This window comes from Pongo abelii, chromosome 14 (assembly GCF_028885655.2).
Source record: "Pongo abelii isolate AG06213 chromosome 14, NHGRI_mPonAbe1-v2.0_pri, whole genome shotgun sequence".
NCBI classification, from domain to species: domain Eukaryota; kingdom Metazoa; phylum Chordata; class Mammalia; order Primates; family Hominidae; genus Pongo; species Pongo abelii.
This window is the reverse complement of record NC_071999.2, coordinates 78,544,047-78,571,360: the sequence shown is the minus strand read 5'-3', so window position 1 is coordinate 78,571,360 and position 27,314 is coordinate 78,544,047. Positions and strand designations below refer to the sequence as shown.

Below are 27,314 nucleotides of genomic sequence, written 5' to 3'. Positions count from 1 at the left end.
CATTGAGAATTCATATTTTCATTTATTTATTTATTAGCAATTTGCATTTCATTTCTTGGAAATGGTCCATTCCTTTTTTTTCCCACTTATTTATGTAGAAGGCGAAGGCATGTCCTCTTGATAAAATATCTTTTAAACTTAAGGACATAAGCCCTTTGTCATATATAACACAAATACTGTTTTTCAGTTTCTATTTTGCCTTTAATATTATATTATTTTAAATATTAAGTTTAAATATAAATTTAAAAATTTATGAATTTTATGAATTTATGAATTTTAAAAACAAATTCAGGTTTTATTTTTCCTATATAATTTCTTTCCTTGCTTTCATCAGATTAACAGATTAATTCCCAAAGTAAACATAAGATATAATTTCATCTGTATTTACTTTAAAAAATTTTTTTGATGTAGTCTTGCTCTGTTGCCCAGGCCAGAGTACAGTGACGTGATCTCAGCTCACTGCAGCCTCGACCTCCTGGGCTTAAGCAATCCTCCCTGCCTCAACCCCCAAGTAGCTGGGACTACAGGAGAGTGCCACCACATCTAACTTTTACATTTTTTTAGTAGTAGACGAGGTTTCACCATGTTGGCCAGGCTGGTCTAGAACTCCTGACCTCAGGTGATCCACCTACCTCAGCCTCCAAAAGTGCTGGGATTACAGGCGTGAGTCACTCACTGCACCTGGATCATCTGTATTTACTTCTAATACCTTTATAGCTACACACACACACACACACTATATATATATATATATATATATAAAATATATATATTATATATTGTACATATATGCAGCCTAGTAATCCATCTGAGTTTAATTTTGCTATATGGTATGAGGTATTGAGTCAACTATTTTCTCTAAATATTCAAATGATTATCACAGCATCATGTATTGTCCAATCCATACTTTCCCTACTGATTTCAAATATGACCTTTACCATGCATAAATTCTTAAATTTATGTAAATATGTTTTGGGGCTTTACATTTTATACCATTTGTGAACTAATTTTGTGTGCAGTTTAATTATTCTTGCCTCAGAACACTTTAAAATGTGGTATACATTTCCATTATTTCTTTTTAAAAAGTACTTTTAAAAATATTGACTATTCTGTATTTGTTTTTCCTTCCAGTTGTTCTATAGAATTATTTTCAGTTAAAAAATATGCTGGCATTTGATTAGATAGAAACATATCATATTATTTGATGAAAACTGAAAAAATGTATACTTCATTCCCTCCCAGAAACATGGTGTTTCATTTCACATGTCAGTGAAGTTCCATAGTTTTCTTCATATACATTCTGCACTGTTCTTATTTAAAATATTCCAAGTCATTATATATTTTTGGTTGCTATTGTGAACGACATCTTTTCTTGCTGTTTTTGTTTCCCAACAATTCTAGCCCTTTTCAGTATACATCTTTCTGAAATACATATTTCCTTGTTTTTTTTTTTTTTTTTTTTTGTGCAGGATAATGCTACATCCTATAGGAGAAATAAAGCTCAATATAAATCTTGTACGTAGGGAGTTTACATGCCATGCTAATGTTGAAAGAAAAGCTTGTACATGTACCTCCAATTTTTTCTGATATTTTTCACATTCCAATTGACACTGCGTGAGATTTCTTGCCGTTTCCTCTTGTAGAAGTTGAACACGCTCACTTTCAAAAGATTTTAATTTACTTTGATGGAGAAATTCTGTTACTTTGCTTTCTGTACTAAGTTGTAGTTCTCTGTACCTGAAAGAAGCAGAATGGTTATGACACTCTAAAGAAAGCAGTCTCAATGATTTAAGTAATCATAAACCTTACTTCTATGTTTTCTACTCCCCCATATTTGTGGAGTTAATAATTTATATTTATTCAGAAAAGCTTTTATAAATAATTTAGGTAGGTATATGTATGAAAATAAGTAATTCCAGTGAACATATCCAGTGAACAATTAACTTTCACCATTCTACCCTTATTTTCATTCTTTCTAGCCAAAATAATTATTTCCTATCATTTTGTAAATGGCAAGAGCAAATTTCAGTTACATTGCTTAGAATGATTTAATTTCTATACTTCTCATAGGCCTTTTTAAATCTATGGCATTGTTTCCCAGCTTGCTATTTCATCCTAAGTCTAAATAATGTCAGATGGAGAAAAAAGCAATGAAATATGCACACTAAACTACAAATGCTTGAAACACTTGCAAAATAAACTTAGTAAATATACATATATTTTGATATTACAAGAAAAAATGTACAAACTGTGAAGATAAATATAGACCTACAAGTAGGCTATTACAACTCAGATAAGGAACATTCTCTTCATTCCATAGGTATAACCGGTAATAAAAACATTTCCACTTAACATATAAATCACCACATACTATAAATTTGAAAATACTTAAGGTTGATTGTGTTCTAACAGAAAAGCAAAATACAGATACACTGTATCTTTTCAGGGAGCTATTATGAACCAAGTATAATGCTGGGTATGATATTAAAATTCATTTATTCAAATATTTATTGAGCTAGTCAGTATGCTAGGTAACGTGTAGACATTGGTAGATAAAATATTGCTTTTTAAAAGAACTTACAGTTTTCTGGGGAAAACAGGCAAATAAACATGAAAATTCAATGGTAAGTGCTTCAATAGGGTAATCCCTAGGTTCAGTGGGAACATACATGAAGGAGACCTAACTTGGTTTGTATAGAGGGGTGTGTGTGTGTGTGTATGTGTGTGTGTGTGTAAGGCAGGAGGAGGTAAGGGGTGGGAAGTATTCTAGGGAGAAGAAATGTGAGTTATATGCAGGGCAGTGAAGCAGAGAGTATAGTCTGTTTTATCTATGGTATCTCATTTAATTCTTACAATGGGTCTACTAGGTATTTTGCAGATGAAGAACCTGAGGCTCAGAGATGTCAAATAATTTCTTTAACAGGAACACACTGCTAGTAAATTTCAGGATGAAGCCCAATTTTATATTAGACTTCACAGTGATAGTCTTTCTGCTATTACATAATATTCATAACTGACATTTCTGAGGTAAGATAAACTTTAAAATGCTTTTTAAAGGCTATTTCACTCCTGTCAGTGAGTGAAAATACCATTCAAAATATAATCAGAGAAGATAGGCATTAGATATACACCATGGGCTACTTCAAGTCTCAGATCGGTGGAAGTTCCATACAATGCACATTTCATATTAATATACAGTAAAGTTTTAAAGTGAATGTCAGTTTTTGTGACTAACTTTTTTGGAAAATCCTGGCATTAATTATATAAAACTTTTTACAATTTTATTAAAAAATACCTTTTTATATAGAAAAACAAACACTGATAAATTTTTTACTGAGACACAATTCATATACCATAAAATTCACTCTTTTAACATATACAGTTCTGTGGTTTTTAGCTTATTTACAAATTTGCACATCATTATCTAATTAAAAACATTTTAATTACCCTAAAAAATCCCCATGTTCATTAGTCACTCCCTATTCTTCTCTTCATCCAGGCCTGGCAACCACTGATCTACTTTTTGTCTCTAAAAGTTTGCTTACTCTGAACATTTCATATTAATGGAATCATATAATATGTGGCCTTCTGATGTTTTCAAGGTTCATTCATGTTGTAGCATGAATCAACATTTCATTCCTTTTTATAACCGAATAACATTCAATTGTATAACTACATCACATTTTGCTTATCCATCATCAGTTGATGGACATTTGGGTTGTTTCTGATTTTCGGCTATGATGAATAATGCTACCATGGACATTTATGTACAAGTTTTTGTGTAAACATGAATTCATTTCTCTTGGTTATATACCTAGGAACAGAATTGCTATGTCATACGTCACTCTATTTTTAATTTTTTGAGAAACTGCCCAACTTTTTTCCAACAGGGTTGCACCATTTTACATTCCCATCAGCAATAACAAGGGTGCCAATTTCTCCACATTCTTAACAACACTTATCATTGTCTGCCTTTTGATTATACATCCTAGTGTGTGTGAAGTGGTAAAAAAAAATACCTTTTACTAAAAAAAGTATTAATTCAACATTTTATGACATACAAATATCCCTGTACTCTTTGAGGCAAGTTGTTTTATAAATATAAATGTATTAAATGTATGAAATCAATACTTTCTTTGTATGTGAGACTAGGACATACATAGACCATATTATGAAATAAATTCTGGATAAGTAATTTAGAATGTGATATTGATCTTTAAGATAATTTGTCCTAAAAAGATTAAACTGCAAATTTTGCCTTTTTATGGATTCGGGATGTTGCTGCTTCAGGTATTAACGCCAACTCCAAATAGGTAATTAAAGACTTAGCTTTTAGCATCACCTGTTTTTATTCATTACATGGCACCTGAAAGTTACTTTTGGCACTAATATTATTTCCTTATATTGAAAAGTTAAACAGTGAACAATATTTAGACATTTAGAATATAGAAAATTTAACAGAAGTTAAACAATAAACCATCTAGGCGGTAACAAGAATTATCTCCTAAAAATTTGAATATAGTAAGTTTCATAAACTGAAGCTTCGTAAAATGAAATGGTAATTCTAAAGGACTAGTCTATTTCCATGTTGTTTACGTAAGTGAGAGGATCTGCCTCAAATTATTAAGCCTGTGTAATTATTTTGTTAAATTGAACTCTGAAAATGTTGAACAAACATAGCTACAAAAGTAGCTCCAACAGTGAGGAACTGATCATGCCCAGGAGCTAGTTTCGGGTAACTCCCACTTGTTTTGCTAATATAACCCATCACATTTTACTTTGTTGACTCAGGCTTCTCATCTCATACTCTCAATCTGAACATCTTATTTGAGGTAAGTCAGTATTATTCATACATTAACAACTTCACGTTTGATATTCTAATTTATTAGCATAGTAACCTTAAGAGGTCAAATTTTCCACAGAGAATCTCCACCTATTCTCACAACCATCTCATCCCCAGGCCTAAAATTTGGCTCCATTTGTCTTTATGCTACATTTGTAACCAGGTTTTTAGTTTTCATAAGACCCAACCATATACCAAATACTACTTTAAAAATAACAGAAAGGACTGGTTTGCTCTGAAGGAATATTCACTGCAACAGCACTTCTGGGTTTGGAAGTACAGGGAGAAAAAATGCTAAAAGGTGAAAATCAGCTATTACACAGGGAGCTACAAAGAAAGTAATCCATAAGAAGTGCTCTCAGGCTAGGATGAATTAAACTCCCAGTAGCAGGACATGTTCTGGGATGCTGAGAAATAACCACAGGAGAGACATCAATGTGACAGTGGAGTCTCAGAAATAGGAAAACATATTTGGTAATAAAAGTACTGGATAAAATATCAAATAACAGGTTTTCATAACAAAATTTACATTGGCAGTCTTTACATGTAGACTCTACAGGGGAAGTTTTACTTGTTAGACTCTGATGTATTAAGCCACGCATGTATATGGTTTATTCCCAACTCTTATTAACAAGGCCATCATTGAGTAATACAGTGAAAGACCCATATTTAACCCATTTTAACTGCTTATTTAATCTTTTTTATTTCAATGAGAAACAACTGATTTTTGAATTCTGTACACAAAATGTTCATGGCTTGTATTACATTAAAAATTTTGAACCCAGTTATCAAATCTCATTCGGTAAACAGGCTTTCTAAGGCAGAATACCTAAAAAGTATTAAAACTAAGTGGTGAGGTTCATGTAATGACCAGGGCCAGAATATGGTACTTGCATTAAGAAATTTAACAACTGGTCCAGGTTGGAAGTAAGATAGTGCAGCAGTTGAGGCAAAGCATTTATCTGTATGTGGCAGGACAACTGTGTACAGATAAAGAGTATGGGAAGTAAGACCCTGCCCCAAGGTAGACCGGCAAAAGAGGTTAAGCGAAGTCACAAGATCTCCAGTACCAGTAAGGGTTCAGGGAAGGATTTTTAATATTCAGTTATTAGGCAAATTAATTAATAACAAAGCACTGAAAGATACTTTCAATTTTATGTTGAAATATGGGGAGATGGGTCAATAAAGAAAGAATACTGGAGCTTAGAAGAATACACAGAAGTAGGTAGTCAGAGATAGACTGCTAAGTCTTTTGTGTGGGCAGGAAAGTTTAGTTTTAAATTCCACAAGCAAGTGGGACAGAGGTTGATAAACTTTCTACACTTGAAAGAACTGTGAAACAAAGATGGGCCTGAATCTCCAGATACATTCAGTCTTTGGTAGATTCAGCTGTAAGAAACTGGAGTTGACAAGGACAGAAGCTGATGTGTCTAGTCAACTGAGAATTCAATCTTGCTTATAAGGATAAGCTGTTTATATTTTCATAAATTTTCTTCTCTGCACAAGTAAATATTTTCAAATTTATTTTCAATTCTATAAATAATTTATCAAATCCACTGTGAGGCTAAAAACTCCAAACGTTACAAATAAAGATTACAGACTTCTTCTTCTTTTTTTTTTTGTATTTTTTGTAGAGACAGGGTCTCACTATGTTGCCCAGGCTGGTCTCGAAAACCTGGGCTCAAGCCATCCTCCTATCTCAGCCTTCCAAAGTGCTGGGATTACAGGTGTGGGTCACTGCACCCAGCCCAGACCTCCATCACTACTCTCAATTCCATTTCTCCTTTGAGAGATAATCACTGTTATTAGTTTTCTGTGTATCTAAGAGGTTTGTTTTTTTTTAACATGCATGTATATCACATATGAATTGATATATCAGTTTTTTCTTTTTTTAAAACAAATGGCATATCACACATATTCTTCTCTGTAACTTCCTTTTTTCATGTAGACTGTCTTGGAATCCGTTTTTTCCATGTCTATACCTCATTCTTTTCATTTGCTATATAATAGACCACAATGTGGACATAATCATTTAATTAATTCCAATTTATTTAATTCTAAACGGATCAACATTTAGATTGTTTCAAAATGCTTCAAAACATACACAGTGCTTCAAAGATCATCCTAAGAATTGCCTCCCATGCACAAGCAAACATTTAAGAAAGATACCACGAAGTGAAATTGTTGGGTCAAAAGATTTTGAATTTTGATACTGCCATTTTTCCTCCCAAATGGCTACATCAATTTAAAATGCAACTCTAAGTGTATGAAATATGGTTTCTCCATATCCTCACCAATATTTGATATTATTCTCTATAAATGTTTGCTATGCATATTACGTATGAATTATGCTTTCATATAGAATTTGCTCTCCTTCCCCCAATATTATCTTAAAAATCTTCTTATGTTATTAAACCTCCTTCAAAAATAAGATTTTCAATTGGCCTCATAATCTTCCATTCTCAACAATTCTTTCATTGTTAAATAGTTAACCTCTCCCCAATTTCTCACCCATTGTTCACAACAAACAGTATACCTAGTTTATTCACCCACCAAATTCAATGGGCTTTACTCTGAATGGCTGAATTTCCAAAAACAAAAACTTATCTTTGGAGGAAGAAGACTGTTAAAATGAAAAGTTATTCCAAGAACTGTGCTGTAAAATAACTGAATTGAGCAATACCAACACGGTTGGAAAAAGCATACGGGCTTCTACTGTATTGACCTTGGTGGAGGGTATTCTTATTTGTGTCCATATATTCTGATGTGTTTCTTTTAAAAATAAAAACTTGACTCATTATATACATATTTAGATGTGAATCATGGATATATCTAAAATCACACAAGGACACTCAATTATATAAAAAGAAAGGAAGTGTACATCCTGAAGAAATAAGAAATAATATCCCATATAGGTAAAGATATCTGGGAAAAGAGAGGTGAGAGGAGAAAATTACATTTTTACATTACATGGTTCAACTTAAAAATTAATTTTACTGAAGGCAACTCAAAAATTTTTATATGAGAAATTTAAAAATAAAAAATTAAGTACTTTCCATTTAAATAATTTTGGCTTAGGTATATCTTTTACTTCTCACAACGAAGTGTTATTAGCTAAACAGAGATGAAGTATTACTACATCAGTGGCTAGTATATGGTATAGGTCTTTGGTCAGTTATTTTTTATACCCTGAAAATATTTGAAAGATCGCAGAATACAAAAATAAGCACACTTACTCTATTATACCCAATCTATAACTTCTAATTTTTTTACTTTAAGAAAACAAAAAGTATACAAGTTCTATGTATTTCAAAAACTATAAAACAATATTCACACACATACATATCTATATCATAACTTACAGAGAATATATCTGAAATTACTTTCCTTTCATGTTATTAAAATACAAAATGTTATCTTAGAGATTTTACTTTTGTGCATTACTGCTACCTATTGTTCTACTTTTTACTTATCTGTATATTTAAAAATTTTAAATATATACCTGGATACTGAATCAAAATTATTTTTGATGAAAATTAGGGGAGAATTACATTAGTTCAAAAATGTACATATAAAATTATAGAGCCTATAGATATCCAGTGAGTTGGAAAAAAAAAAAAGAAAAACTATAGAGCAACACAGTTCTATTAACTCAGGTGTTTTCAACGTGAAATTTTCCAAATTGAAAAGAAAGAAAGTAGGGAAAACTTTTAAAGCCAACATTAATGTTGCAACAATGATGACTAAAGAATGTGAGAAAGGAATTTAAAAGAAGTTTGGGTATTTCTCCAAACGTTTCTGCCATTTAGATGATTTCTCCAACCAGTTCACTTCTCAGCTGCAATACTACATCTGTCATTTTTGGCTTACAAGCTAATTCTTAAATGAATGTGAGAGGTCTTTTTTTGCTGAGTTAAAAATGCTGAGTATGTTTGACAACTGTACCATGGATTCATAAGAATTTCAAGCATGTATCTGGAGTAATTCAATGCATCTATCATATCATGATCAAATAAAATACGTAATGCCATTAATAAAATAAACAACATGTAGTAATATCTGGCCATCTTATAAAGTCAAAAAAAAAAGGTACTACAGGTATGTGAAGAGTACTTAACTGAAACAAATGTAAGGAAAGGAATGTTGCCATAAAATAAAAGCATGTATGAGATAAAATTAGAGTAAAACATTTTATAACAGTGTTTGACTGGGTCTGTTTTCCCTTTTGTGTCAACATGACAACAAACACTTAAAATTCAGCTTGAATTATCCTCTGAACCAAGAGTATTTTTTATATTAGTGCTTCATAGCACTCAAAACTCTATTTCATGTGGCTTTTAATGTATATCTCAGTATTGATCTACACTAAAGAAAAAAATTCAGAACATATAAACTGAATCTTAAAAAGTCATTAGAAAAAGCACTTTTAGGGGGATGCTTTTATGAAGGATAGTGTAAAGTATTAATAGTAGCAGGATGGAGGCTAATCATGCTTTTGTCCTATTTTTCAGTAATATATAGCTCAAGAAAAGAAATGAATTTACTATGGTTAACATACATATTGTAAAAGGCAAAAAGGGATGTAAAAGTCATTTATTTAGATCAACTTCCTAATAATAGGGAAGCCCTATAAATGTTAATTTATCCAAATTAGTGTTCTGAAATGGGCTAAGGAATACTCCAAAAAACTCCTGAATACAGCAACCAGAGTCATGGGTCTTTAAGCCTAGATGGTCTGGTAGTAAAGCTGGATCATTAGCAACACTTTTTTCTTTTCTAAGGATGAGGATGACTCCTGAGGTTGACTTTGTCTAGCCTAACCAGGGAGGACCATCAGAATCACTTGTGGAACTTCTAAGAACTCTAGATGCCACGGTTCTGCCTGAGACTTTCTGAATCAAAATTCTTGGGGGAAAACATGGGCATGTTGAGTTCTGGATGATAATGTGAGCTAACAAAAGTAAAATGCTCACAACAACACACTGTACAATTAAAATATAAGTTACTTCAGTGCAGGAATCTTGTCTAATCTGTCTTTGGATTCCTAGGATCTAGTATATATTCTGGCATATTATAAGCTCTTAATGAGATAATGGTACATCCAGAATATTACTAACTCTTAATGTTTACTGAGTGAATGAATGGAGTCATAGTAACCATGAGGTTTTTAGGCGTTATAAAATTAGAATGCTAAATAGGTTCAAACCAGGATAGAAAACATTAAAATATTAAATACTAATTTGATGAGGGGCAGTCTCTTCTGAAGTATGAAAAAACCAGTGAATTAAGATTATTGTTTCCAGGTTTAGGTGTCTGTAAAAGATGAAAACAAATTACAGAGAGTGAAGAAAAGAGAAACCAAAATGATTATAGGTTAGGTATATCCAAACTACAAAAAAGATTAAACTTTCAAAAAATATACAGTTTGGATAATGGCTAAGGTGGTAGAAGGAGACATGACAACCTTCTAAAAATACTTACAAAAAAGAAATGCAAAAAAGGGAGCAAAAGTAGTGTGATATGACAGGCTCTGAGTTCTGTAACAAGTTAAAATTATTACAAATTTTATACACAATTTTAGGAATCTATGTGTGACTCACTAGCCTACCTACAAGAATGTAATAAAGTTTATCATGAGGGCATACAAAACAGAAGTAAAGAAGACATAAATAGAAGACATAATAAGAACTAAATCACTATTTCCCCACCTCTTATTTCTCTCATTAGACTTAATGGACCAAATAATTACTTGTTAGTATTTCTGTTAAATTCTATCTTGGGATGTTCAAACAGATAGTAAATATAATCTTATGTTAGGCACTCAGTAAACACATATTATGTTATAATTATATTTTTATTTTCTACAGCTGTTTATAAAATGAAAAAGTTTAAAAGTTCCAGAAAATGTCTACATACCTTGGTATTTATTTAACCATCTCCAACACTTCAGGATAAAAATGAAATAATAAAGAGCCGAATATAATCAAAGCAACTCAGTAAGTATTAATTTAATTAAACAAACTCTAATTTTTAACATCTTACATTATTATTTTGAAGAAATGTCTTCTCTCAAACATTTTCCTGGGCCTTGGTTTTCTCCCTACACTTTTCTTATGTCCTCCCCTTGCAGAAAGTGTTGCTTTTCCTCTCTAGGTTGGCTGAAATTTGGTGCTTTTATTATTGCTCTGTCACTTGCTTCTTTTCTCTCACTTTCTATTGTAACCATGACTAAGTGGGTTGTGAGAGGCTTGCGATATTAATAAAAAGCCAGTGATGAACTTTAAAGGCATTTATTATACTAAGAGGAAACTTGAATTGGCATGATGCCTATCAGGATGTGTAGAGACCAATACAAAGGAAAGGAGTCTAACATTTGAGCGCTTTTATTTACTGTCATATACAGGTATAAACAATTTTTTCATTTAATCATCTCCAAAGTGCTAATACAAAATTTAGGATTATTCTTTTTAAAAAATCTTTAATTTTTATAGGTACGTAGTAGGTATATGGGATATTTTGATACAGGCATACAATGTGTGATAATTCCATCAGGGTAAATGAGGTATCCATTACTTCAAGGATTTATCCTTTGTGTTACAAACAATCCAATTATACTCTTTTAGTTATTTTATGCATGTATGTATGTATGTATGTATGTATGTATGTATGTATGTATGTGTATTTAGTAGAGACGGGGTTTTGCAATGTTGGCCAGGCTGACCTCAAGTGATCCTCCCGCCCCAGCCTCCCAAAGTGCTGGGATTACAGATGTGATCCACCACACCTGGTCTAATTATTTTAAAATGTACAATTAGGCCAGGCGTGGTGGCTCACACTTGTAATTCCAGAAGTTTGGGAGGCTGAGGTGGGCGGATTATTTGAGGTCAGGAGTTCGAGGCCAGCCTGGCCAAAATGGTGAAAGCCCCTCTCTACTAAGAATAGAAAAAATTAGCTGGTGTGGTGGCGCATGCCTGTAATCCCAGCGGAGTCAGGACAATCACTTCAACCTGGGAGGCGGAGGTTTGCAGTGGGCAGAGATCATGCCACTATACTCCAGCCAGGGCTAGAGCTACCATCTGATCCAGCAATCACTGATCCAGTATAAAGCCAGAGAGAGACTCTGTTTAAAAAAAAATGTACAATTAAATTGTTACTGACTATAGTCACCATGTTGTGCTTCCAAATAAATCTTATTCAACCTCCCTATTATTTTTGTACCCATTACCCATGCCCCGTTCTCCCAACCACCCTTCCCAGTCTTTGGTTACCATCATTCTACTTTCTATCTCTATGAGTTCAGCTGTTTTAATTTTTAGCTCCCACAAACAAGTGAGAACATGCAAAGTTTGTCTTATTGTGCCTGGCTTATTTTACTTAATATAATGACCTCCAGTTCCATTCATGTTGTTGCAAATGACAGAATTTCATTCTTTTTTATGGCCGAAGAATACTCCATTGTGTATATGTACCACATTTTCTTTATCCAGTATCTGTTGACGGACACTTGGGTTGCTCCCAAGTCTTGGCTACTGTAAATAGTACTGCAATAAGTATGGAAGTGCAGATATTTCTTTGATACACTGATTTCCTTTCTTTTGGGATATACACAAAAACTAAAAATAGAGCTACCATATGATCCAGCAATCACTGATCAAGCACAAAGCTACCACATGATCCAGCATAAATCTACTTTTAGTTTTTTGAGGAACCTCCAAACTGTTCTCCATAGTGGTTGTACTAAGTTACATTCCTACCAACAGTGTAGGAGGGTTCTCTTTACTCCACATCCTCGTCAGCATTTGTTATTCTTGTCTTTTGGATAAATGCCCTTTTAACTGGGGTGAGACGATGTCTCATTGTAGTTTTGATTTGCATTTCTCTGATGATCAGTGATGTCGAGCACCTCTTCATAACCCTGTTTACCATATGTACGCCTTCTTCAGAGAAATGTCTATTCAGATCTTTTGCTCATTTAAAAATTGGATTATTAGATTTTTTTCCTACTGAGTTGTTTGAGCTCCTTATATATTCTGGTTATTAATTCCTTGTCAGATGGATTGTTCGCAAATATTTTCTCCCATTTTGTGGGTTGTCTCTTCACTTTGTTGATTGTTTCCTTTGCTATGCAGGAGGTTTTTTACTTGATGATATCCCGTTTGTCCATTTTTGCTTTGGCTGCCTGTGCTTGTGGGGTATCACTCAAGAAATCTTTGCTCAGAACAATGTCCTAGAGAGTTTCTCCAATGTTTTAGTAGCTTTATAGTTTGAGGTCTTAGATTTAAGTCTTTAACCCATGTTGATTTTACCCTTGTATATGGCAAGAGATAGGGGTCTAATTTTATTCTTCTGCATATGGACATGCAGTTTCCCAGTATAATCTATTGAAGAGACTGTCCTTTCCCCAATGTATGTTCTTGGCATCTTTCTCAAAAATAAGTTCGCTGGAGATGTATGGATTTGTTTCTGATTTCTCTATTTTTTTTCCCATTGGTCTGTGTGTCTGTTTTTATGCTGGTACCATGCTGTTTTGGTTACTATAGCACTGTAGTATATTTTGAAGTCAGGCAATGTGATTCCTCAGTTTTGCTCTTTTTGTGTGGGACAGCTTTGGCTATTCTGGGTCTATTGTGGTTCCATATACATTTCAGGTTTTTTTTCTACTCCTGTGAAGAATGTCATTGGTATATTGAGAGGGATTGCATTGAATCTGTAGAATGCTCTGGGTAAGTATGTACATTTTAACAACATTGATTCTTCCAATCCATGAACAAGGAATATATCTTTCCATCTTTTGTGTGTTCTCCTCAATTTCTTGCATCAGTGTTTTACAGTTTTCATTGAAGAGATCTTTTACTTTTTTTTTTTTTTTTTTCCAAGATGAAGTCTTGCTCTGTCGCCGACGCTGGAGTGAAATGGCATTAGCTTGGCTCACTGCAACCTCCGCCTCATGGGTTCAAGTGACTCTCCTGCCTCAGCCTCTCAAGTAGCTAGGATTATAGGTGCACACCACCATGCCTGGCTAATTTTTGTATTTTTAGTAGAAACGGGGTTTCACCATGTTGGCCAGGCTGGTCTCAAACTCCTGACCTCATGATCCAACTGCCTTGGCCTCCCAAAGTGCTGGGATTACAGGCATGAGCCACTGCACCCGGCCACTTCTTGGTTTAATTCCTAGGTATTTAATTTTATTTGTAGCTATTGTAAATGGGAATACTTTCTTAGTTTATTTTTCGGATTGTTCATTGTTGGCATATAGAAGTGCTACTGATTTTGGTATACTGATTTTGTATCCTGCAACTTTACTGAATTTGCCTATCAATTCTAATAGTTTTTTGGTGGAGTCTTTAGGTTTTCCAAATAGAAGATCCTATCATTGTGCTCATTTCAGCAGCACATATATTCAAATTGGAATGATACAGAGAAAATTAGCATGGTTCCTGGACATGGATGACATGCAAAATCGTGAAGCATTTTGTTTTCAAAAAAAAAAAAAAATCCTATCATCTAATAACAAGGATAATTTGACTTCTCCCTTAACAATTTGATTGTCCTTTATTTCTTTTCCTTGTCTGCTTGCTTTAGCTGGGAATTCTAGTACAATGTTGAGTAACAGTGGTGAAAGTGGGCAAGCAATTATTCTCTTTTTAGAGATAAAGATTCTGAGACTCAGAGAAGTTAACAACTTGCCCAAGTAAGTAGCAAAGCTGAAATCTGCATTCAAGCCTGCCTCAAATTTCTGGGCTAAGTAACAAATCTGCACATATATCCCCTGAACCTAAAAGTCAAATATATACATATATAATAAGGACTCTAGAACAAAAAGGGTCTCAAATAATCTTGAAGCTTCATGAGACTGAAGTATTTTTCAATGTAATGTAACTCTAAGTATTTATTTATTTTTATAGTTTCAATTTTTATTTTAGATTCAGAGGGTTAAATATTCACAAATAACTATATTAAGCAAGGGTTCTGAAGCCAGACTGCATGAGTTCAAACTCCATACCACTCTTTACTACCTGTGTCTCAGCTTTCATAATTATAAAATGAGCATAATAGTGATAATCTCATTAGGTAATTAGGATAATTAAATGAGTTAATATTGGTAAAATGCTTAAAACTGTATTGGTACAGTAAGCACTATGTGTTTGTTAAATTAAACATTCAAGTTTGCCAAAGCATTTTGTTTTAAAGCTTATCATAAGAAAAATAACAGGTGACTTTGTATGTTTCCTGGCTGCAGAGTTCCAATTTTTAGTCTGGCCAAGATGTCTTATCATGTTCCATGTTTTTCTATAAACCATGAGATGTTCTAATACTTTAAAATACTGGAATTTTGGAAGCACAGAATTTGATTTTTCTTCCATTCAGTGGAATGTAACATCTTATCCTTACCAAGAAACAGAACTACACGTTCAAAGTCATAATTTTCCTACCCTGCTAAAGAGATGCATGGGAAAAGAGATGCATGCTGATATCTCGAAAGCATTGATAAATGGTGACCCATTTATTCAGGCTTGTGAATGATCTCCAAGAAACAGACAGACAATTATCACTGCTGCTTAACTGATGCTGCTGAAAGCTGGCATGCAGACATGTTTTCTAAAGGACCAAAGAGTAAGTATTTTAGGCTTTGTGGGCCATAAAGTTTCTGCTGCAACAACACAAATGTGCAGTTGTAGCATAAAAGCAGCCATAGCCAATATGTAAACAAATGAGTTTATGTTCTAATAAAACTTTATATACACTAACATCTACATTTCATATAATTTTCATGTGTCATTAAAATTTTTATTTTTATTTCCCCCTCATAATTAAAAAAAAACACACACAAACCAATCTTAGCTTGCAGGCTGTCCAAAAACAGATGGTAGGCTGGATTTGGCCTACAGGCCATAGTTTGTCGAACTCAGACTTGAATTAAGAGAAGCTGTGGAAAATTAGGGATGCCATACTGACCAAGTCCGTGAGCTAGCTCTTATTGCTGCTTGGAATTCTTTTATTCCAAAGGTATTACATTATTGTATTCTCTATAGTTGTCATTTTAAAAATTGCCTTCTTTTATTAAGACTCTCAGGTCATTTGGAGCCCTCTTCATTGTCATTTGATGACTTCCTTTTCACTAAGGTCAAGCTCTATCCAACAAGGGTTTATTTCAATTCCCTCCTCTCTACCTTAAAATTGCTTATATTCTAATTTTCTTTCTTTCCCTGCACTCCTAACTCAGAACATTCCTTCTCTGGTTGGGAGGACTGTAGATCTCCTTGACTTCCTGATACAAAAAACACTTTAACCTCCTGAAATATCACATTTACCTTACATTTTCAAACTTTCCTTTTTGAAGTTCTTCCTCCCAGAAAATATACAATTCCTAACATTTATGTGCCCAACAACATAATGCCAATTAAAACCAAAAAAGAAAAAGAATGAAAAATAGAAACAAAGAATGAGGGAAAAAATAGAAAACAGTAATCAATATGGTAGATGCAAATCTACCTACAGTATATCAATAATCACATTGTATGTAAATGTTCTAAATTCACCAATTAAGGGATAGATTAAAAAAACACCCAACTATATACTGCCTACAAGAAATGCACTTTAAATATAAAGATACATATAGATTAAAAGTAGATAGAGAAAAATATACCATTATAACACTACTCAAAAGAAACTGGGAGTAGCTTGTATTAATTTCAGACAGAACAGACTTCAGAGCAAGAAAAGTTATCAAGGATAAAAAGGGGCATTACATAATGATAAAGGGGTCCATTTTCCAAGGAGATATAATAATCCTTAACATTTATATGTCCAAGAACAGATGTCAAAATACATGAGTCAAAACTGACAGAACTGCAAGAAGAAATATATGAATCTACTACTATAGTTGAAGACTTCAACATGCTAGTATTAGAAATGGACATATCCAGTAGGCAGAAAATCATTAAAGACATAGTAGAATTCAACACCATCAATCAACAGGTTATAATCACGATTTATCAACAATAGCAGAATACATATTCTTTTAAAGCTCACACGAAACACAGATATGCAGAAGATAGACTGCATCCCAGGCTATAAACACACATGAACAAAGTTAAAAGAATAAAAATCATATGCTCTCTACTCTCAAACCATAATGTAATTAAACTAGAAATCAACAATAAAAAGATAACTGGAAGATTCTAAAATATGTGGATATTAAACAATACACTTCTAAATGACACATACATCAAAGAAGAAAACACAGAGAAATTAGAAAATATTTTAAACCAAATAAAAATAAAAATACAACTTGTGGAATGCAGAAGTGCTTGGAAAATTCACAGCATTAAATATGTATATTAGAAAAGAAGAAAGATGTAAAATCAATCATCTAAACTTCTACCTTAGGAAACTAGAAAAAAAAGAGTAAATTAAATCAAAAGTAAGCACTAAGAAAATAATTACCGCAAAAATCAATAGATAAAAACCAATGAAATCTAAAGAGATTCTTTGGAAAAAAAAATCAATAAAACCAGTAAAACTTTAGCTACACTAAGAAAAAGACAGGACCTAAATTACTAATAGCAGAAATGAAGGCCAGGCATGGTGACTCACACCTGTAATCCCAGCACCTTGGGAGGCCGAGGTGGGCAGATCACCTGAGGTCGGGAGTTCAAGACCAGCCTGACCAACACGGAGAAACCCCATCTCTACTAAAAATAGAAAATTAACCAGGCATGGTGGTGCATGCCTGTAATCCCAGCTACTTGGGAGGCTGAGGCAGGAGAATCGCTTGAACCAGAGAGGCGGAGGTTGTGGTGAGCTGAGATTGTGCCACTGTACTCCAGCCTGCACAACAAGAGCAAAACTCTGTCTCAAAAAAACAAAGAAAAGAAAAGAAAAAAAGAAATGAAACAGTGGTCATTATTACAGATCCCATGGACACTAAACAAAAGAATATTATGAACAACTCTGTGTTCTCAAACTTCATAAATTAGACAAAATGGACCAATTCCTTGAAAGACACAATCTGCTAAAACTGACACAAGAAGAAACAGAGAATCTGAAGAGGCCTACATGTGTTTTAAAATATTTAATCAATAATTCAAACCTTCCAAAGGAGAAGGACAGGCCCAGATGGGTTCACTGGTAAATTCTACCAATTACTTAAGGAAGAAAGTATACCAGTTCTCTACAGTATCCACCAGAGGCTAGAAGCAGAAGGAATACTTTCTAATTTATTATATGAGGCCAGCATCACTCAAATACCAAAACCAGACAACGACATTACAAGAAAAGAAACCAAGAGACCAACATCTCTCATAAATATAGATGCAAAAACCCTCAACAAATTATTAACAAATCGAAACCATTCATGCATAAAAAGAACTATACACCACAACCAAGTGGGATTTATCCCAGTTATGCAAGGCTGGTTCAAAATTTGAAAATCAATTAATGTGATCCATCACATCAACAAGCTGAGGAAGAAAAAACCACATGATCCTGTCATTAGATGTAGAGAAAGCATTTGACAAAATCTAACATCTACTGATGATACAAACTCTTAGTAAACTAGGAATAGTGGGAAGTTCCTCAACTTGATAAAAAATAACACAAAAATCCTACAAGTAACATCTTAATGGTAAGAAACTTGAAGTTGTCCCACTAAGATCAGGAACTTTTCAACATCATACTCGAGTTGATGCTAATTGCAATAAGAAAAGAAAAGAAAAAGTATATAGATTGGGAAGGAAGAAATAAAACTGTCTGTGTATGCAGATGATATGACTGTTTATGTAGAAAATCTGAAAGAACTGGCTGAAAACTACTGGCACTAGTAAGTGATTATAGCAATGTTGCAGGATACAAGGGCAATATACAAAGGCCAATCACTTTCCTGTATATCTGCATGGAACAAGTGGAATTTCAAGTTAAAAACACAGTAACATTTATATTAACACTCCTTAAAATGAAATATTTAGGTATAAGTCTAAAATAATATGTACAAGATCTATATGAGGCAAACTAAAAACTCTGATAAAAAAATCAAAGAACTAAATAATGTAAAAATACTCTACGTATACGGGTAAGAAGACTCAATACTGTGAAGATGTCAGTTCTTCCAAGATTGATTTATAGATTCAATGTAATCCCAATCAAAATCCCAACAATCTATTTTGTGGATATTGACAAACTGATTCTAAAGTTAATATGGAAAGGCAAAAGACCCAGAATAGCCAATATTATATGGAAAGAGAAGAATAAAACTAGCAGACTGACACTATCCAACTTTGAGACTTACTATAAAGTTACAGGAATAGGACAGTGTGGTATTGGCAAAAGAAGGGACGAATAGATCAATGGAACAGAATAGAGAGCCCTGAAACAGACCCGCACAGTCAACTGATGTTTGACAAAAAGACAAAGGGAATACTGGTGGAAAGATAGTCTTTTCAACATATATTGCTAGAGCAATAGGACATTCACATGCCAAAAAAAAAAAAAAAAAAAAAAAAAAAGAATCTGAACGCAGACCTTACACCTTTGCAAAAATTAACTCAAAATAAATAATATACCTAAATGTAAAATGCAAAATTATAAAACTCCTAAGGATAACACATAAGACAATCTAGATAACCTTGGTCTGGGCCATGACTTTTTAGACAAAACAACAAACGCATAATCCATGAAAAAAGAATAAACTGGACTTTATTAAAGTTAAAAGTTTCTGCACTGTGAAAGACACCATCAAGAGAAGGAAAATAAAAACCCCAGACAGGGAGAAAATACTTGCAAAATACCTATCTCACGAAGGGTTGTTATCCAAAATATACAAAGAACTTTTAAAACTCAACAAGATAACAAACAACCCTATTACAAAATGGGCTAAAGACCTTAATAGCCACATCACCAAAGAAGATACACTGATGGCCAATAAACACATGAAAAGATGCTCTGCATCATATGTCATCAGGAAAATGTAAGTTAAAACAACAATAAGATACCACTATACATGTATTAGAACGGGCCAAATCCAGAACACTGACAATGCCAAATGCTGGCAAAGATATGGAGTAACAGGAATTCTCATTCAGTGCTGGTGGAGATGCATACCGATACAGCCACTTTGGAAAACAGTTTGGTGGTTTCTTCTTTTTTTTTTCCCCCCACACTACACTGACACATTTCGTGGTTTCTTACAAAACTAAGCACTCTTACCATAAGATCCAACAATCACACTCTTTGCATATTTGCCCAAAGGAATTAAACACTTATCTACCCAAAAAACTGCACAAGGATGTTTATAGCAGATTTATTCACAACTGCCATAACCTGGAAGCAAACAAGATGTCCTTCAGTAGGTGAACAGATGAACTGTGATACATCTCAGCAAAAGAATATTATTCAGCACTGAAAGATATGAGCTATGAAGTCATGAAAAGACAGGGAGAAACCTTAAATGCACACTACTAAGTAAAAAAAGACAGTATGAAAAGATTATATACTGTATGATTATGACATTTTGAAAAAGGTAAAACCATGGAGACAGTAAAATAATACAGTAATGAAACTATTCCGAATGATACTACATTGATAGACATATACATTACAGATTTGTCCAAACATACAGAATGTACAACCCTAAGAGTGAACTTGGACCAGAGATGAAAGTATTAAAAAGTAGTTGGACCAAGAGTGAACCCTAATGAAAACTATAGAGTTTGGGTGATAATGATTTGTCAGTGTAGATTCACCAATTGTAACAAATGTAGCACTCTAGTGGGGATGTTCATAATGGGGTAGGCTATACATGTGTAGGGGTAGGGGTTATATGAGCAATCTGTACCTCCTTTCAATTTTGCAGTGAACCCAAAACTGCTCTAAAAAATAAACAGCCACTTAAGCCATTTAAAAAACCAGTTTTATTGGAGCATAATTTACATACAAAATTTACTAAGTGTGCAAGTTCGTAAGTTTCAACAACTGTTTTGGCCATGCAACCGTGACTACAATCATAACATCATTCCCATCACCCCCAAAAACTCTCTGTGCTGCTGCTTTTCAGTCAGTTCTCTCATTCCACCCCTGGCTCTTGGCAACTGTTGATTGGATTTGTGTCATTAGTTTTGCCTTTTCTATTATGTCATATAAATGGAATCAAACACTATGTAGTCTTTTGTGTTTGTCTTCTTTCAACATAGAGCTTTCATAATAAAAATATTTTCCATGTATACATAGTTTCCTCCTTTTTTATTGCTATGTAGTATTCCATGGCATGTATAAACTCAAATATAGTTTGATGCACTAGCTGTTTCAGTTTGGGGACATTAGAAATATAGCAGCTATAAATATTTACATGGAAGTTTTTATATGTATATAGGTTTTTCATTTCTCTTGAGTAAATAACTAGAAATAGGAATGCTGGGTCTTATACTAAGTTTATGTTTAACCTTCTTAAAAACTGTCAAACTGTTTGACACAGTCACACAAAGTGACTGTGATTCTGCATTCACATAAGCAACGTGTGGACATTCGAGTTAACTGACAACCTTACCAACACTTGGTAATATCAGTGTTTTAAAATCTAGCCATTCTAGTGGTTGTAGTGGTAATGAATTTTGGTATAATTTCCATTTTCCTGATGATTAATAATGTTTAGCATCTTTTCTTGTGCTTATTGGTCATCTGTATTTCTACTTTCATGAAGTGTCTGTTCAAATCCTTTGGCCATTTTACAAAATGTTAAATTGAGTAGCTTGTCTTCTTAAGTTGCAAGAGTTCTGGACGTAAGCCCTTTATTAGGTATGTGGTTTTCAAATATTTTCCTCAAGACTATGGCTTGTCTTTCTCCTTTATTAACAGAAGAGCAATTTTTTTTTTTTATTTTGAGTAAAGTTCAATTTAACGAGTTTTTCTTTTTGTCCCCCAACTACCAGCCGAATTGGAATATCAAGTTTTTCTTAGGCCAGGTGTGGTGGCTCATGCCTGTAATCCCAGCACTTTGGGAGGCCAAGGCGGGTGGAGTGCCTGAGGTCAGACCAGCCTGACCAACATGGTGAAACCTCACCTCTACTAAAAATACAAAATTAGCCGGGCGTGGCGATGCATGCCTGAAATCCCAGCTACTTGGGAGGCTGAGGCAGGAGAATCGCTTGAACTGGGGAGGTGGAGGTTGCAGTGAGCAGAGATCGTGCCCACTGCAGTATCATTTCCTCACTGAACTATCTAGGCACCTTCATCTCCCTTTTTCAAAATTGTTTTGGATGTTCTGGTCCTTTCGATTTCCATGTAAATTTTAGGTTAGCTGATAAGACTACAAAAAAAGTCTGTTGAGTTTTTGATCAGAATTGCACTGACTCTGTAAGTTGGTTTTGGAAAATTTGACACTACAGCAAAATTAAGTGTTCAAATCTATGAACATGATATCTTGCTCCACTTATTTAGGTTTTTCTTGTTTTTCCTCAGCAATATTTACTAGTTTTCAGTGTACAGGTCCTGTACTTGCTTCATATTTTGTTAATTTTATCCCTAAGTATTTGATATTTTTCTGCTGTTGTAAAGCAGAAAAATTTTAGGAAATTTTAGAAAATTTCCAAGTTTTAAATGCATAGTGCTAACATACAGAAATATAATTTTTTTTTTCATAGTAACTTGTATCCTGTAATCTTGTTAAAGTTACTTAAAGTTTTTGTAATTTATTTGCAAATTCTAGCCACGGCATTTTCAGAAAACCTCCTTGAGCCTTAATTTCCTCACACAAAGCAATTATGAGAAATAAAAACTGAGAATAAAATTAATTAAACAAAACTAAAACATTTAGCACAGTATTACTGCACAGCAATTATTAAACCTCTTCCCCAATTTCAGGGCACTTACTACAGGTTTCAGCATTCTTGATATATCCGAAATCTTTATCTATAGGCTTGTTCTTTCTCCCAGGTTTGAGATCCTTATTCTTATTTGTCAACTCTATTTCTATACCTAAATTGTGCTTTAGCATTTCAAGTACAATTCCTAAATCAAAATTATAGCCTTCATTAACACATGAATCACTTCTGTTTTCTCGAAGTCCTATTTCTGATAATGAAATCACTATCATCTCAAACTACCCAGAAAATTCTGCAGGAATCATTGATAACTCTCCAAGATACTTTCAATTATTGTCAGTTACTGCATCCCGTAATAATCACAATAGCTAATATTTAACACGTTATGTAACAAACACTATCTCTAACACTCATTTAATCCTCACAATTCTATAAGTTACTATTATTATGTTTTATACATGAGGAAACTGAGACATAGAGGTTAAGTAACTTCCCTGAAGTCATGCACCCAGGAAAAATACAGCCAGTATCATAACCTCCTAGGCTATTTACCCTCCAGAAACTGTACTCTTAAACGTAACTTATACTGCCTCTATTGTAACAGGATCCATCTGTTAGCGGTGATACAGGGACTGGGTGCTATTAAATGATATTAGGGTGAATTCAAAAAATGTCTAAATGCTTTATTAAAATAAACATTCCCTTACCATGAGGCTTCTGAAAAAGGGGCTAGTAGCAAACAGGAAATAAAATTATGACTACGTTATTAGCTAGGCTTGTAGTAAAAACTCCAACTAAGAGTTCTTGCGTAGAACTCTGATAAGGTTTAAGAGAGGACACTAGCATGTATATATGGCAGAAGACTGACAAGTGGTGCAAGTGAGCTCCAACCTGTTTTTCCAGAGCCAGGAAAAGATGATGTGGAAGCGGAAGCTCTAATCATGACTGTAATCTTTTAGAGAAAGATCACTTGAGGCCGGTCGCGGAGGCTCACGCCTGTAATCCCAGCACTTTAGGAGGCTGAGGCGGGTGGATCACAAGGTCAGGAGTTCGAGACTAGCCTGGCCAACATGGTGAAACCCTGTCTCTACTAAAAATACAAAAATTAGCTGAGTGAGGTGGTGGGCGCCTGTAATCCCAGCTACTTGGGAGGCTGAGGCAGGAGAATTGCTTGAACCCGGGAGGTGGAGGTTGCCGTGAACCAAGAATGCACCATTGCACTCCAGCCTGGGCAACAGAGTAAGACTCTGTCTCAAAAGAGAGAGAGAAAGAGAGACAGAGAGACAGACAGACAGACACCACTTGACTAGAAACATGGCCCAAACTATATTTTGGAATATGATCTAAATGCATTAAAAATTTCTTTTCTTTGTGAGGGATGGAGGATGGCAGTAGAGAACAGGTGGAAAAATCTCTACCACCCATCACCTCCAAGTTGTATTTCTAAAACCAATTTTCTCACCTTTATTATCTATGCCACCATCCAATTCAGGCCATAGTTACCAATCATCTGGACTTCAGGAACTCCTATTCAGGGCATCTTGAATTACCATAAATATATATATACATATATTACTGCCAAGCTAATTCTCTAAAATGTAAATCTCATCATGTCAGCCCTCACTGCACACTGAAGTAAATAAAAGCTCTTTATTCTGACATTCTACCAAAAAATGAAACTGTCTATCCTTATCTCCTATCTACTTGTACATTCTGAATCAGGTGAATGAATTATCTGTTGTTTTTTGACAATTCTTTTATTTTGTTTCTTCTATATTTAGGTTTACAAAATTTTTGGAATAGTCTTCCCTCATATCTGCATGTCAAATTTCACACTTCAAATGCTTGTTTCATGTACCACCTCTTCTAAAAGGCCATTTCCAAAACAGTTAGGGACATTCACTGCCTACAACAGACTTCTTAACATATATAAAATTTTGCTTTAAAATATAAATATGTATATATGTATTTCAGCTCTTTCGAAACAGAAATTGTTTTAATTTTTAAAATTCTCTACAGTGTGTCATGCACAAAGGTTCAATAAATATTGACTTGAACAATTTCTAGCCCACCATAGGAAAAGTTTAGAGAGATACTTTGGCATTTTATTTCTCTTTCCATAGTCCATATTCCAACAAAGAGAAACCTGAGCACACGTACATATTTTTCTCCAGATTCTCATCTGAAACCATGGGGAGAGATATGTTTCTCTTTTGCCTTTTGATGTACTCAGTAAAGTGCTGAGTTCATGTCGGCTCTCATTTAAAATAAAAGGAAACAAGGCAAGTAACATTAAACATTTGAAATCGACAGGAAGGGAATGTTGGGTTCATCTATACATTAAAGAATTAAGGAAGGCAGAGAACAGTTCATAGAATGGGCTATGGAGACTCAATTCTCACAGGAAAAAGGCAGTCATGGTAATTAATTTCCATTAGGTTCTATTATAAAATGGTAATGGAAAATGAGTTTAGCTATATGGAATTGTATGTCATGTACAATTATGTGGGAACAAATTTATAACATTTATCAGATAGTATCTGCAATTAAAAATTCATAAAACTGCTTATACAATTAAATTATAATTTTTACAAAAAAAATTAATAAAAAGAAAACAGATAACTTTTTCATAATTCTACCTAAATAAACTCAAAAGAATTACTATTGCTAATCTTTTTTATTGAAAACTCATGAAATATTTGAGCCATTTAAGTCAATACTGCTCTAGTGGTCTCTATCATTAAAGATATATATATCTTTAAAGATAACTACATATATATATATATATATATATGTGGTTAAGTAGCCACAACCTTTAGCTATGCCTTGGTATAACTTATACTTTGTAAACACTGTCTAAAACTTGTGGAATGAAAACTCATACGTAAGAATAAAGAGAGGCTATCAGAGCTAATAGCTTATAAGTGGAATGCTTAATATTTAGTTAGGGTACAGACAATAATGGGGAAGAAGTAGTTTCATCTTTAAATTGTTTTTTTTTTTTTTTTCACTTTTTGGGAGAGCTGGGGTCTCACTATGTTGCCCAGCCTGGTTTCAAACTCGTAGCCTCTAGTGATCCTCCCACCATGGGCTCCCAAAGTGTAGGGATTACAGGAATGAATCACTGCACGCAGCCATGGAAGAGGTTGTTTCTATAATGAAGAGGTGATATTGGTTATACTAGATACCAAGTTGAAGTATCTGCTGACTTACTTCTTGATCAAATGTATGGTTTAACCAATGGCAAAACATGACACAAAAGAATAGACATGTTTTGTTATACCAACATACAGAACATTCCATTCTTATAAATGACAGGTTATTTACCATACCTTGACTTTCCTGTAAACTACTCATATAAACTATTTTGAAGCTAACATTTCATTGTCATTTACAGCTACGTGAGTACCTTTACAGGTATGTGAGTTCCTTTACAGGTTTGCATATGGATAGCCTATCAGACTAGGATGATCTGGGTGTATTCTTGCCTGAAGGCAAGGAGAAATAGTCTTTTTTTTTTTTTTTGAATAAAGAGACAGGTTTTTATTCTGTTGCTCTGGCAGGAGTGTAGTGGCACCATCTTAGCTCAGTGCAGCCTTAAAGTCCAAGGCTCAAGGGATCCTTCAACCTCAGCCTACTGAGGAGCTGAGATTATAGGCACATGCCACTCTGCGTGGTTAATTTTTTTGTGTGTGTGCAGAGATGGGGTCTCACTTTGTTGCCCAGGCTGTTCCTGAACTCCTGGCCTCCAGTAATCCTCCTGCCTCAGCCTCCTAAAGTGTTGGGATTACAGGTGTGAACCACCACACACAGCCCAGAGATGTATTATTTTGTGCATCTGCCATCTTCATGATTTTAGACAAAAACAATTTTAGAAATCATAGGCATCATTACATGCAGAGAATCTATGAATAATCTAGCCAAGAGAAATTCACATTTGGGGTCCAACTGAATTAAAACATTTGAATTTTAATGATAGATATGCGACTGTCACTTAAGCTTTGCTATTTGGAGATGCATAAACTAATTTTCTACTTTTTACAAAAAATATCGACACTTTCCATTTGTAAAATGAAAACACACTACCTTGGAGTTTTAAAAAACACATCAATTTTAAAACACATGGATCTTCTTTATAATTTACAAAAAGATGCAAGAAAAATCTCAATTGTATGAGTTGCTAACAATTAGAATATACAGTAAGTTGAGGAAAGGGACTCTTTCTTTAGAGAGCTCATTGTAATAGTCAAGTTTACTCATCTGCATAAAATATTTTTTTACCAGATCTAGTCAGAGACTGCTCTACCTTTACGGTGCTGAAAAGAGAACATAGACACATCTTACTTTAAAAATCAACTAACTAGATGATGGTAATAATAATAGTTAATATTTTTTGAGTACTTAAAATTAAATAAAGAATTTCATTTAATTCTATTAATACTGTATTAGTCCATTTTCATGTGGCTGATAAAGACATACCCAAGACTGGATAATTTACTAAAAAAGAGGTTTAATGGACTTACAGTTCCACATGGCTGAGGAGGCCTCCTTGTGAAGGCAATGAGGAGCAAGTCACATCTTTTGTGGATGGTGGCAGGCAAAGAGAGAGAGAGCTTGTGCAGGGAAGCTCCCATTTTTAAAACCACCAGATCTTGTTA

At 33.9% G+C, this 27,314-nt stretch overlaps 1 protein-coding gene, 2 long non-coding RNA genes and 1 other non-coding gene across 12 annotated transcripts in view; 2 read left to right on the top strand and 2 right to left on the bottom strand.

The window, feature by feature from the left end:
- LOC129049562 (uncharacterized) overlaps positions 1 to 10,839 on the top strand; it is a 70,889-nt gene extending 60,050 nt beyond the window's left edge. The window contains exon 4 of the long non-coding RNA XR_008512752.2: positions 10,711 to 10,839. This is a non-coding gene — a long non-coding RNA (uncharacterized LOC129049562). The remainder of the gene's footprint in view (positions 1 to 10,710) is intronic.
- PIBF1 (progesterone immunomodulatory binding factor 1) overlaps positions 1 to 27,314 on the bottom strand; it is a 233,908-nt gene that overhangs the window by 120,875 nt on the left and 85,719 nt on the right. For all 9 annotated transcript variants that reach the window (XM_024230714.3, XM_024230719.3, XM_024230716.3 and 6 more), the window contains one exon: positions 1,572 to 1,737. In XM_024230714.3, coding sequence (XP_024086482.2) covers positions 1,572 to 1,737 — 166 coding nt within the window. The remainder of the gene's footprint in view (positions 1 to 1,571; positions 1,738 to 27,314) is intronic.
- LOC129049563 (uncharacterized) lies at positions 11,118 to 25,231 on the bottom strand. Its single transcript, XR_008512754.2, has 2 exons — positions 11,680 to 25,231; positions 11,118 to 11,627 (listed from the first exon to the last, which is right to left on the bottom strand). It is a non-coding gene; the product is annotated as an uncharacterized LOC129049563 (long non-coding RNA).
- Positions 14,219 to 14,325, top strand: LOC112128698 (U6 spliceosomal RNA). The gene has a single exon (XR_002911175.1). It is a non-coding gene; the product is annotated as a U6 spliceosomal RNA (small nuclear RNA).